The sequence below is a fragment of the Hermetia illucens genome, chromosome 2, assembly GCF_905115235.1.
Source record: "Hermetia illucens chromosome 2, iHerIll2.2.curated.20191125, whole genome shotgun sequence".
Classification (NCBI taxonomy): Eukaryota; Metazoa; Arthropoda; class Insecta; order Diptera; family Stratiomyidae; genus Hermetia; species Hermetia illucens.
Genome location: NC_051850.1, coordinates 161839587 through 161852700, shown reverse-complemented (window position 1 = coordinate 161852700; position 13114 = coordinate 161839587). Strand labels below are relative to the sequence as shown.

Genomic DNA, 13114 nt, shown 5'->3' with positions numbered 1-13114 from the left:
TTGAGAAATTGTCATTTTGAGTTGCGTTCTCCCCTGACTTTAAGATCGAAATGACCTTCCCTTTCTTCTAGATAATAATCAGAAACGATATTGAGAGATTTAAGGGTCGTTAGGTATTTAGGCCCACGTATACAATGGCTATTCCATTAGGTTCTACCGTTTTTATCTTACGTTTTTGATCGCTGAGGCAACTTTAACAGGAGTGAATTAAAGCATCTGATCAGCTGTGTTGCGAATTTTCCTGCATATTTTGCGCTTTGCGGACTCTAATAATGGAGCAGGGCTTACTGTTGTCAGATGAGAGATAGCAGCTGCTCAAGTGTGCTTTCAATTTAGATTTTTTATGTTCGACTACTTGTGTTTATATATATTATAGTTCAAATGTCCGGATAGCTGAGTGGTTAGAGCACCAGGCTATCGTACGGAAGGTCGCGGTTCCAATCTCACTGATGTCCGATACCAGTCGGTTCAGCTGTGAATGAGCACCTGATTCAAATCAGGTAGTCAATCAGGCCAACAATAGCAATTGTGTTAACAGGGAAGCTGGTGAATGCACCAGCAATACGGTACTAGTATCGTGGTATTGTAATGTTATAATCACTCATGGTTAGCGCTGAAATCTCCGAGCACAAGCTGACATTGGCTAATCAGAAAGGGAGTAAAATTGGATGTATCCGGGTTCGCAACATGATACTGATGATATATACATGTTGAAAGCTGCAGTACTCAGATTGAATACTTTGTGCCTATGTGTGGCTGTGATGACCTCATAGTAAGTTTCAAGTGATGGGTCCAGCTACGGTGGATTATCACCGCAATCTCCACCAACTTAGACATTTAATTTTTTCAGAACAAGCGTTAGTTATCATGAGAGGTAAGAGACAAAATGACATTGAGTTTCATCTTCAATATAACTGCAGTCGAGATACGATGTCCATCCATGAAAATTGTAATTTAGGAGTGGAAAATTTCTCTTGTTTACTCTTTTGCTGTTGTTTATATTGTTATTTTTCCGCATTTAGTTTTCAGTGAGAGGATGCTTTAGTTTAATTATCATCACATCTAATACTGTGTAAATGGTAAATCTATAGCAGTGGGAAAGCGCGAAACGAACACAGAAATTCATGACGAACTGGGGCTCTAACCTCGGACAACGAGATTGAGAAGCTGTGGCTCCACTGACATGGCAATCATACCCTCAGAAAAAACAATTTGCAAAAGCGAAATTCATATTAAGCTCGAGGCGGTAGATGTTAAATAGAATTTTGCCCGACATGAAACAGGTGCCATATCACTGTCAGTGGCGGCGACCTGCCGAAAACTGGACCATTAAAGTATCTCGGATCGATGTTATGAGTAAATGTTGAACTGCCATATGAAATTGCTTTATGTCTGTGCAACTTGAATCAATTGAGGTTCTACAATTGGCGTTCTTTGTGATCGGCACATCAGCGAAGGTCTCAAATCTAAAATCTGCCGCAGTGTCGTCTAGACTGTTGCTCTCTGTGGTTTTGAGTACTAGCCAATTATCAAAGACAATGAACACAACCTCGCGATAAAGGAGACAAGATTGTTGCATTAGATGAGTGGCGTAACACGTCACGATCACATCCGAAATGAGAGCATTCACCGATCGTGGAAAAATTCCGAGAGAGAACTCACTTGCTAAGATTGGCCTGCGCATCAAAGTCAATGGGAAACGAAAAAACAGACCAGCCGAAACAATCATTGGTTCTCGACTTCATCTAGATCAGGCCTATGACCGAGGAAAATGGCACAATAGATTGGGACTATCCAATTCCGCTTTTGAACGGGACAAACGCTACAGAGGAAAAGGTGCTAATGTGAAACTGTGCTATATCCGGACTTTGCATTGGACAACAACCATCCGAGGACTTCCGTAGTTGACAACGCAGATTTATTGAGTTGAATGTGTCTTGCCCCTTATATTTGCATTGACAAGAGATGAAAAGACAATTCCACTGTCTATGATGGTTAAGGCCGGAGCACCTTCTAAGATGGCATAATTCGCGACAAGAATCTCACAAAACTAATACTTACATAGATTTTTTTTGTATATACAACAGAGCAGAACCTGAGTTTATTTCTTTTATTTCCTATTCCCAAGACCTTTGTGGAGTGATGCGAAGAACTAGCTGCAAGTAGCGGCGAGGAAGGAAGTCTCCTTGTTGTATTGTTGTTTGTAGTGTGGTTCAAATGAGTTGTTTTTAAATGTTGAAGTAGGCCTTAGCGTTTAAGCTATCGACAGTGCTGGTGTATGGTGTTTTACGCTATTTTTATGTATGCCTGTTGTGCCGATGTTTGATAATAAATCTAAACCCTAGATGTTCATTGGGAGATCCTGCAATTTTTTGGTTACCTTTAATCCATCGAGTTCAATTTTTTACCATTACCACCAAAAAGCTTATAATAAATCTAATTTTAGAGAACGGTAGACCAATTTTGTACGACTCATAACGTCGGAGCTGATCGCCGATACAAGTTTTTAAAAATGCCAATATAGAAACAACCCGTTTCATGTAACTAATGAATCTCGGTTGGAGTAAACCTATCTATTTGATGTAAAGTGCCCATTAACATTTACCTATGGGCAGGGTATATAGTCCTCGAGATTTAATACGTACTAGCAGGTTAATTGTTTATTTTTGCAGTCTATAGTAGGCGCTCAAATTCGAATAATGCCTCTTCATGTGGTTAGAAAGATGAACAGGGTTCATGACATTTTGAATAGCTGTTAGAGTATTAAGGGGCGAGTTGCGCTTACTTCTCGATAGATATTTTCTTCTAGTTCAGCGATATTTCTCGGAATATTGACATAAATTCTTAAGACCAGCCTCCAAAAGGTAAAGTTTATAAAGGTCAAATCTGGCGATCACAGATGCCATGTAATATCGCCAAAGCATGAATTTGGGAAAAGAGCGTATAAAATTTATCCGCGAGAATGGGGCAAGTTTTTGAAAATTGAACATATATTTTTGCAAAATTTTCATGGAAATTCAAAAGTACTTTTGGAAATAGGACCGAAGATGATTGTTAATGCCCAGCCTTTATGATGTTGAACGTGAGTTGCTAATACGTTAAACGATACGCGTATGTTACGGGCAAGCAACGTGTTGAGGCTGTCCTACTTGCAAAAAATGCAGAAATCATAATCACGCTGAAAACGATATGAGATTATACTACAAATTCATTCATAATATAATGCATAGAAAAATGTAACCTTAAATTCAATATCTACTGACTTACCCTATATCAATATCAATTAAAATTACTCCTAAAAATGTACAGATCCAGGTACAAACTTCTAGTTTCCCTTGTCTGGCGAATTTCTTCAACTGTGCCGCCTGAGTGAACATTCCCTTTAGTGCAACGATAATAATACCGGCAAGCACACACTGAAAATAAATATTTAGAAAATCCCTAAATAATCTCCATGAATTCATTAAGCTTACCCTTGGCAACGTTTCAAAAAACGGCCCAATCCATAGCAGAATAATCAAAATCAAAGAAGCGGAAATAACTGATGCAATTTGGGTCATGCCACCAGTTTGCTCTTGAATCAACGATCGAGATAGCGAACATGCCAGTGGTATACAGGAGAAAAATGACCCGAAAATATTGCTCACGCCCATTGCAAACAATTCTTGATTTGCTGAAACTTCGTACTGATGTTTTTTAGCAAAAGTTAATGACATGGACATGACCACTGAATAACTCACAATGGCAATTGCAATCGCATCTACCCATACTAATTGGATTAATTCCATTCTTGGAATCACTGGATATGGCAATCCAACTGGCAAATCACCAATAATTTTAACGTTTTGTGACTTAAAATCAGCGTATTTGCTTATCAACGTTCCGCCTACCACTGCTATGAGTTCAGCTGGTAGAGGGAAACGACACTTTTTACTCAGCCACGGTTTAACATATTCGTTCATGATGACCATAAACAATATGAGGCCGAGGGAAAACAAAAACGAAGTTAAGTTTGTGTTTGGTGTTGCTTTTCCCAAATCGATTATTGTGTATATGATCTTGAACGCACCCTTGTGCTTAGGTACGGAAACTCCAAGTACGTCCTTTAACTGGCTTACGATCACATGCACGGCAGCTGCCGTTGTGAAGCCATTCACTAACGAATCACTCAGAAGGGTTGACAGAGTTCCCAAACGAAGAATAGCCATTATTATCTGGAAATTAGACAAGATTGCGTCAAGTCATTCTTTGATAAAACCTGTAAAGAAAATACTTACAAGGATGAAACCGACACACATTGCGGTTGCTGTTACAACTTCTATTGGGGTAAATTCAACTATGGAGCCATCTGCTGAGGGACTAGGTTCAACTGTGGCATATGTTTGCACAACTTTTAAAGTCATCAAACTTATCACTGCAAATGTTCCCATCGATATATGCCGTGAGGTACCCAACAGAACATACATCAACGTTGGAAAAAATGCCATATATAATCCTACATTGGCCGTCACTCCAGCCAGTATTCCGTAAGCCATTCCTTGAGGTATATGCATCACAGCCACAGTTATTCCAGCAAATATATCACCAACTAAATATTTTTTTACTGGATATGTTGGAATCCAGTTTATGAATGGAAACAACGACAATATTGCAGCACAAATTTTCCATTGTGAGAAATTATCTTTTATTGTCACTAGGAGACTTTTATCGCGTGCGGTGTATTGAGTCTCCTTGATAACTTTCTCCTGTAAGTACACATCGCGATCTATGATGTATCTTGGCATACCAGTTTTCTCGTTCTTTTCGAATCTGGAAATATATTGTAAGAAAATTTGATTTATTATTATTTAAAATGTAATTTCGATCGCAGGATCTAATTCATTGAACATCGACTTTTGACGTGAAATAAATCAAGAAACATGTATTGAACTTCCGAGAGTGAAATTGAAACTGATACTACTAACTCTCATTTTCATGATGAGGTAATTCTTACACCGAATAGCCACCGGGAGTTGGTAACTGAAATTTGGAAGCAGGGGACATACCAGGTAACGCGTGGCGGTGATAGATTTAAGTTTGGCTGTGGACTGACTGATCAGCCTCAAAGAAGTAGGAATGAAGTCCCGGACGATAGCAGGCGGAGACAGAGACACAAAACAGACAGAGTTACAAAAATATTACCAATAAAGGGATAAAAAGCTGAACTACTAACGACGAGAAACGAAATAGTTTGGCAGCAGAACAATGAAAAGGTGAAAGTACAAAGTTCAGAGTAATGTTTGTTATAGATTGTAATTAACATATCAAATCTAAACTCCTTGACTTGGCATTATTTTCGATACAATGCTATAAATTGATAAATTTTGCATAGAAGCAAGTTTTCATTGCATTATGAGAGACAATAATGCGGATATTTTATTTTTTTAATGTGACGGCAGATTTTCAAATTTCATTGAGTAATGCATCAACAATGCTTGCCTTGATTCACTTGATTTCATTGATCGTTTTTTCTTTCGCGTTTGTCTTGCTCACAAGCGGGGTCGATTCAACGTGATCGGTAACGCCATTTTGTTCTATGAAAGGCCTGATCTGAATGCAGTCGCGAGGCTTCCAAATCCCCATCCAGCGTATCAAGTCACCGTTTTTGGTTGGCCTCTTTGTCGCTTACCATCGACTTTGATGTTCAGACCAATCTTGACGAGTAAATTTTCGTTAGCGCGAATTACATGACCACACAATCGAAGCCGCCTCTCTCGCAATTCCTACAATGGAAGTCCAGCAATGCATCACCTTGGAACCAACACGGCTACCAAGACTGCTAACCAACCCAACACCATAGGTTTATCAGCTGTGAACGCACGTACTGGAGCTAACCCGAATGCTAGCGGTTCAGCGTGTTGGGGGTCGGGGTTCTTAGTTCAAAAATGTTACATTCTTGTCAGGACACAGAGATTGACTCAAGTGCCTGAATTCAATAGTCAAGCAACTAAACTCAGCCGAGGTAAACTACTCTACAAGAGACGTTAAGTCTCGGGGTGAAATGATACCACCGACAATTTCTTCCCTAAATTAACCCTAAATACCTGGGAGAACTGATGCTTTCCGGTAGAGGATTAGGGGAAAAATAACCTTAGTTAAACGCATGATTGTGATTTATGTACATCTATGTTATGAAAGGTATAATATTATGAAAGATCTGTATAAAATGGTATTTAAATTAAATAGAACACCTTTCCTCCTTTTCTACATGTCTTTGTATTTTTTTCAGAGCACAATTACCGATAGGATTATATCTCAAGGTCTCATGGACTTTGAGGAAATAACTAGAACATCAAATTATTCGTATTAAAGTCGGGTCTGTCTGTCCCACGCATTTTTCTCGGAAAAGGTTATAGCGACCGACACCAAATTCAGTAGAAGGAACTGTGAACGCTCACGCATACAGTGAGTTAAATCATTCTACGTCGAATTTAAGAGGGAATCCTCATACATGCAAACGGGGGGGGGGGGGGGGGGGGGGGGTTTAATTTTTTTTTACCAAATATAGTCATGTGGGGTATTAAGTGAAAGGTTTCGGTTAGTACTTTCTGAAGCCGATCTTAGTTCTAACATTTGTTGGAAAGATGGGTGCGGGGGGGCCAAAGTGATAATTTTTTTTCACGGATCCATTTTCAGAAAACACTCAACAGAAAAATCTGAAAAAAAATCAATAGGTTGCCACTATATGGTGCTTACGCTTCGAAATACCTTTTATACTAATATCTTTTCAATCTTTTCAAACAAAGTTAATAATAGTTAATTATGATTATTTTGGGTAATCGACATGCTATTAACATAGTATGCTGGCCCCAAACCCAGGTAAAGGAGGAGGATTTGCGGGAACGTACTCTGAACTATCCTTAGTAAAACAAAAAAAAAATGCTGAGATCAGGGAAAGAGATAAATAGAGTATAGTTCGAGTTAGTCCTCTATGCTAAATCCTACCTGATCTCTCTTGGTGACAGGTCCCGCGACAGGCCGACCAAGAAAATGCATACAATGAATACAGGAACTCGCAAAAGCCCTTCGGAAAAGTCGCATTGATATCTGCGCTCTGCAAAAAACCCGATGGTCTGGTGCTAAAAGCTGCCACATTGAACGCGAACGAGGTAAAAATGGCTATAAACTTCTCTATTTGGGTAGCTCACACACTCAATATGGTGTTGGCATTGCTATCTCAGATGGTCGAAGTTGACCGATTTGATGATCGGCTGATGAAACTCACCATTATATCAGCTGATCGCACCATTCTCCTCTTCACCGCGCACGCACCACAGACAGGTCGACCTGATACCGAGAAAGATGCCTTCTGGCAACTTCTCGATGAAAAGGCTAGTCACGTGCCTGCTGACGACTATATTATCATTGCCGGCGACGTTAATGGTCATGTGGGTGAAAAGGATTTTGTGGACACCCATGACCTTGTTCTTATGAATACATGGTTCATCAAACGATTGTCTCATCTTCCTACATTTTATAGTGGGAATAGTAAAACGCAAATCGACTATATTCTCATAAGACACCGATATTTTACCACTGTCACTGATTGCAAAGCCGTTCCCTATGAGACCATAGCACCTCAACATCGGCCATTGATTGCCGTCCTGCGAATTAAGCCACCGATAAAACAACGTGAGGAACGCACTGGCCCGCACTGTTAGCGGCAGTGATCTGCCCAGAACTGAGCGATTTCAATATCTCGGGTCAACGCTATCAGCCAATGGAGACCTACGTTATGAAATTGAATTGGCCGACTATAAAAGACAATGCCTCGAGATTGCACCCAGATCAAGCATTCGATAGAGCCAAATGGCGAAACCGATCACGCTTGTGAACGGGACAAAGGCTGAAGAAAAAAAAGAAGACTATAATTTTGGGTAATCGACTGCAAAACCCCCCTTAAGTTTTGCCAGGAATCAGAAATCTTGCACCGATATAGGATATAATATAGAGCATTATCCTACCAAGTTTAGTGGAAATCGCGCTATTACTAACAAAGGTATAATAGGTCAAAGCTGTCGTTTCTGTGCAAATTCGTCAGTATCACGCGAAAGTGTATGTGAAAAAAAATTTACACCCCTCTTTCAGTCCTTCAAATCTGACACAAAATAGTGTCACTCGCTGCATGTAAAGAGACACACAGATCACATATTCTAACCAAATTTCGTGACAATCAGTTCAGCCAATTCCGAGTAAATCGGGTGTGACAGACAGATGGGCAGACAGTTTCTAATAAGGTTTTGTTTTACACTAAATCTTACAAAAGAATGAGAAACTTGCCAATTGCGATGGTACTGATTACTTTTCAAAAAGATAATCTCAAAACAATGCCTTTCTGACCGACAGCCAAATGGGCAGGTTTTGTATTCAGTGACAACATAATGAGAGATGCACTGAACAGTCTGGGTCTGGACGAAGTCATTCGTCTCTGGATTCTCGGTCATAGGAATGTATAGGGTTTATAACCGGGTAGAGGCAAGTCATCAGAGGTGAAGCAGCGTCTGATGAGTTTCCTCTGCTCTGGACGAAACTGACAATGACAAAAATTCCAATGGATGTTTTAGGGTGGACACATAAACAAATATGGGACGGAAATCTACAGATATTAGGTGAATAATATATTTATTAATTCCTAAAGGTGACCGCATTCGAAAAATGTTTCTCAGGGAGGTCCGCTGGCCTCTCTTTACCTTTTTGGCGATACTGCCTCCTTGTCCCTACCAAATTATACTAGAGCGCACGTTTCTGTAATTGAATATTGTGTATATGCCATGGGAGAACTAAAGGGATTGATTTCCTAAGGGATCGAGCTTTCAAGTGGAGTTCGGTTAGACTAATATCGAACCCGCTCCATTCGTGGGAGCCATTGAGAACTGAACACAAGATACAGCATGCAGTTGATACTCTGAGTTCCTGCGAAAACTTCAGCGGTGAGATAATCATATCTCTTGAAGCCGAGTAGGGGACTGTATAATAGAAAGACAATTTATTCACAGAAATCTTGGACTTGCAGCGACAATTATAGCATAAAAAAAATAAGGATTTAAAACCTGGGATCCACACTTCCTGTTCAAAACAGGTGTCCTCGGAGTACTTTTTGAACAGGTCCAAACAACAAGATTGATGCTTTGATGAGACGAAATTAGTAAGTAGCGAGGTATTTGACACTCGATCGGAGAATTTGTTCAAAAACGGAAAAAAACATTTGGTTTTGTCGTCCGTGAAAATTTTTTATCAATATCACAGCTTGCAGACCCATCAAAAAGTCGTTGGAAATCATTTCTCGGTGACTTAAGGGGATCATCCCGTGTGTCGGATCCGCGGAATCGAATTTTTTTTTGGCATCAATTGTATCTAGATATAGTATAGAATATATTGGCAAAGTGATTATTTAATATTCGGAGTCGTTCGGAAATTATAGTGTTAAACGCGTAATAAGTCATATGCCAGATTTATGTCGATCGCCATAATAAAGCTCGTATTTATCGGCCCGAATAATGTTGGAATGACTTCGCTAAAATGACAAGAATTGAAGCCAAGGCTGTAAATGTGTTTCTTGGCGAAACCTAAGGCTTATGGACTAAGTGCAGCAGATTAATGGTCAGTTCAGATTTTATGGCTAAAAACCACATCCAACTTTTTAAATGCGTTTTTCTCGAAACCACATATTGAAAATCTGCTGCCACCATAATTCAAAATCGATCCACCGAAATTCTTTGAAATTTTCACGAATTATTCAGAACATATTTCTACGGTCCACAAACTAGGATAATTGTGATTCATTCTGTATTTTTTTTATTCTTTAAAGAAGCCTCGAAAAAACACCAAGTCACAAAAAAAGTTTTGTAAAAGTTTAACACGGCGCCAAAAATTTTAATAATAATAATAATAATCGTTGGCGCAACAATTCATGTTGGATCAGGGCCAAAAATTTTAATATATTTTAATAATCCTATTTTGCGGACAGTGGTTAAAGCTGTACGTTAAAATGCCGTTTACATTTTTTTCTTTAAGATGATCGCAGCGCCCTCTAGCTTGGCAGCAGAAAAACACCTTTTTTGGAGGTGGGTGTAGAAATTGCTCTGTATTTCAATAAGGAACTATGCTATCGGACTGGAAAAAATACTACGCATGCTCAAGATATTATTGAATATATGGTGAAAAATTCGTATTTGTATCTTTGTCCAGTTCTTGACAAAAAATTTCTAAAGAAAGCGAAAAAGAACGGTCTTCACACGGGATGACCCCCTTATAAGGTATGCTCAAGAGATCCACCGTGGGGTCTTCTTAACTTCTTGTCAATGTTATATATCTTTCCAAATCTATTGATCGGGCTCCTGACAAAAAGCCTTGGTTCACCAAATTGTAATTTCGTACCTTTGTCGTCATCCATTTCGGTCTTTTTGTATGTTCAACCACTAAGTATGCTTCGAATCGTTTTTCAATTCACGTCGATCTATGTTTCATCTTGTGGCTTCTTCAGTATAACAATAAAGTAATTCAAAAGGATGTTGAATCGCTCGATATTAGGGGCGAAGCTAATTGCTCCTACTGCTTGGGATTACCGTTGATAGTACCAGGATGGCGAGGTAAACGTAGAAAACATGACTGCCTTCTAAAGAAAAAGGTCAAATTCAACCGTTGGGATATGATATTGTCAGTGTCTGCCCGGCACGGTGGCGGCCTGGAAGGATTACCGATATTGTGATACGGTGATTTGGATCCTACTAATGGAACCATGGTGTCGTTTTTATCCTACCTATAATCCAAGGAGTAAGAAGGGGAAAAATAATTAAATGTTGCTGCATCCGGATTTTCAAACGTGCTTTATGTGAGGTGCACACAAAAGCAAGCAGAAATACCGCAGGAAGTTATGTCCAAAGACCTACTCAAAAATAAGTTAGAAGACAGATGACCGCCTGGATTGAAGGATTCGCTTGATATATGTTTGTTTTTGGTTTTTAAAATCGGGGGACATAGTCACACGACTCGAGCTGTAGCGCTAAAGAAGGGATAATAAAAAAAATCGGAAGCCGGGTCTTCTGTAAGTATATTTGAGTGCAGAACTATCCCATTTGCACGTAACCCATAACGTATATATATATATTTAATATCTTAAAATACTGATTTTAATGTGATATTGATATTTAGTATTTTGGTTTGCAGTAAATTTATACAGTAGACATTTTTGAGCTATTGTTACTTTCCCGCTTTTGAAAAAAACTTGGGGATATCATGCTTAATACTATAGTCGATATTATTGCAAATTTTCGTAACTCTAGGATAAATCTACATAGCAATATATTAACTTAATTTGAGTAGATATCGATATGGAGCGTATTTTGAGGCCTGGTCACCATATAGAGCCAGCTTCATGTCTTATGAAAATCAGTTCAATGTCTGTCTGTCCGTCCTTCTGTCTGTCTGTCCGTCATACCCAATTTACTCAGAATCAGCTGAACCGATTGTAACGAAATTTGGTGAGAACATGTGGTCTGTGTGCCCCTTTACATGCAATGAGTGGCACCATTTTGTGTTGAATTTTAAGGGTGCCCCCCCCCCCTTACATGTGAAGGCAGAATGTAAATTTTTTTTTCACAGATCATGGTCATGTGGGATATCAAATGAAAGGGCTCAATTTGTACTTTTCGAAACTGATCTTTCTTCCGGATATTGGGTGAAGCATAATAATAATCGTTGGCACAACAATCCATATTGGATCAGGGCTTTGAAGTGTGTTAGAGCACTTCATTCAAGACCGTAACGGTACACTACAGTACAGTAGGAGGCAATGTGGTCAGCATTGCGCTCACCCGAGATTATGACCCTGATTTAACTCAACATTCACAGCTGAGTCGACTGATATCCGACTTCAAATCACCATACAAACCCCCCCCCCCCCCCCCCCCCCCCGAAAATTTTGAAGGCAATCCGACTATTATTAACAAAATTATAGGAGGTCAAAGTTTCGCATTTCAGGTCAATTTATGGTACCCAAGAGATGCATGACGTCATCATCACATAAAGTGAAGTAATATGAACGTCGGGGTAGTGGGAATGTTTTAGCTTTTCTTCTTTGATTTTTTTTTTAGCTATTTACATTTCAGTGTCACTTGCTCCCGATAGACACGTGTATATATATGTATATGCTAATAAAGCTTGCCAGTAATAACAAATATAATAGACATGTGTGTTGCGGTTACCAGCGATTTTTAACTTATGTGCTTAACATATATACGTCTGCTTTTGTGCACGGAGAAGAGCGGAAATGCGTGAAGATGCGTTACATCAATTTAGATGCGCACATATCCATGCATGCATCGTCATGCGGTAATAGACAATGTTTGTTTATTTAGGGTGAACACAATATGTTGTTAGATTTTTCGGCTGGGTTATTTCTGAGAATGGGTCTGTTAAAAAATCATCACTTTCAATCTTCGGCACTACTCGTCTTTCCAATAGTGGTAAAACTAATACTCACTTCTAAAAGTACTGATCGATACCTTTCACAGTTTGCTCCTCTTCACCAAATCGCATGTCAATCGGTATAGCCGCTTCTGAGAAGAGTGCGTGTGACAAACCGGCAGACAGACAAAAAGACAGTTTTACAACCAAACCTTAAAAGGAATTTTATTTCCTTACATGCAAAATTGAACGGAAAATCGCATAGACCACGATGAACAAGAAGTCATTTGTACTATTTTGAGAAATTAGAAAATTTGTAATTGTTGTTTTTCCCCTAACTACTAATTTTGTTACTTTCAGTTTTTTCAGATTAGCTGGGACTCTCGCACAATCTAACATGAACAATGCAAATATTTCAGAATATTTATTCAGCAAGCGTGTTCGATAAAACGAGGATAATCTTCTCCGTAAGCTATCACTTGGTGCACCCAAACCCGGTTATTTATTGTAAGATTATTTATTCGAAACCATTTGTTTGATATCTTGCCAAAATTGTGATTACCTCCGATAATAAAGTAATCATTAGACATACCTCAGACCTCCGATAAAACTAGGCTTTGAAAGGAAATGAAAAATCTTATTGAATCATTGCATATGGTGGTGACTTGCA

General features: G+C 39.1%; 1 protein-coding gene across 4 annotated transcripts in view; it reads right to left on the bottom strand.

Annotated features, from left to right (window-relative positions):
• The window catches only part of LOC119647848 (solute carrier family 26 member 6), a 61063-nt gene that overhangs the window by 3258 nt on the left and 44691 nt on the right, over positions 1 to 13114 (bottom strand). For all 4 annotated transcript variants that reach the window (XM_038049115.1, XM_038049113.1, XM_038049116.1 and 1 more), the window contains exons 3-5: positions 4278 to 4809; positions 3474 to 4214; positions 3268 to 3416 (exon numbers count right to left, since the gene is read on the bottom strand). In XM_038049115.1, the coding sequence (XP_037905043.1) occupies positions 3268 to 3416; positions 3474 to 4214; positions 4278 to 4809 (1422 nt within the window). The remainder of the gene's footprint in view (positions 1 to 3267; positions 3417 to 3473; positions 4215 to 4277; positions 4810 to 13114) is intronic.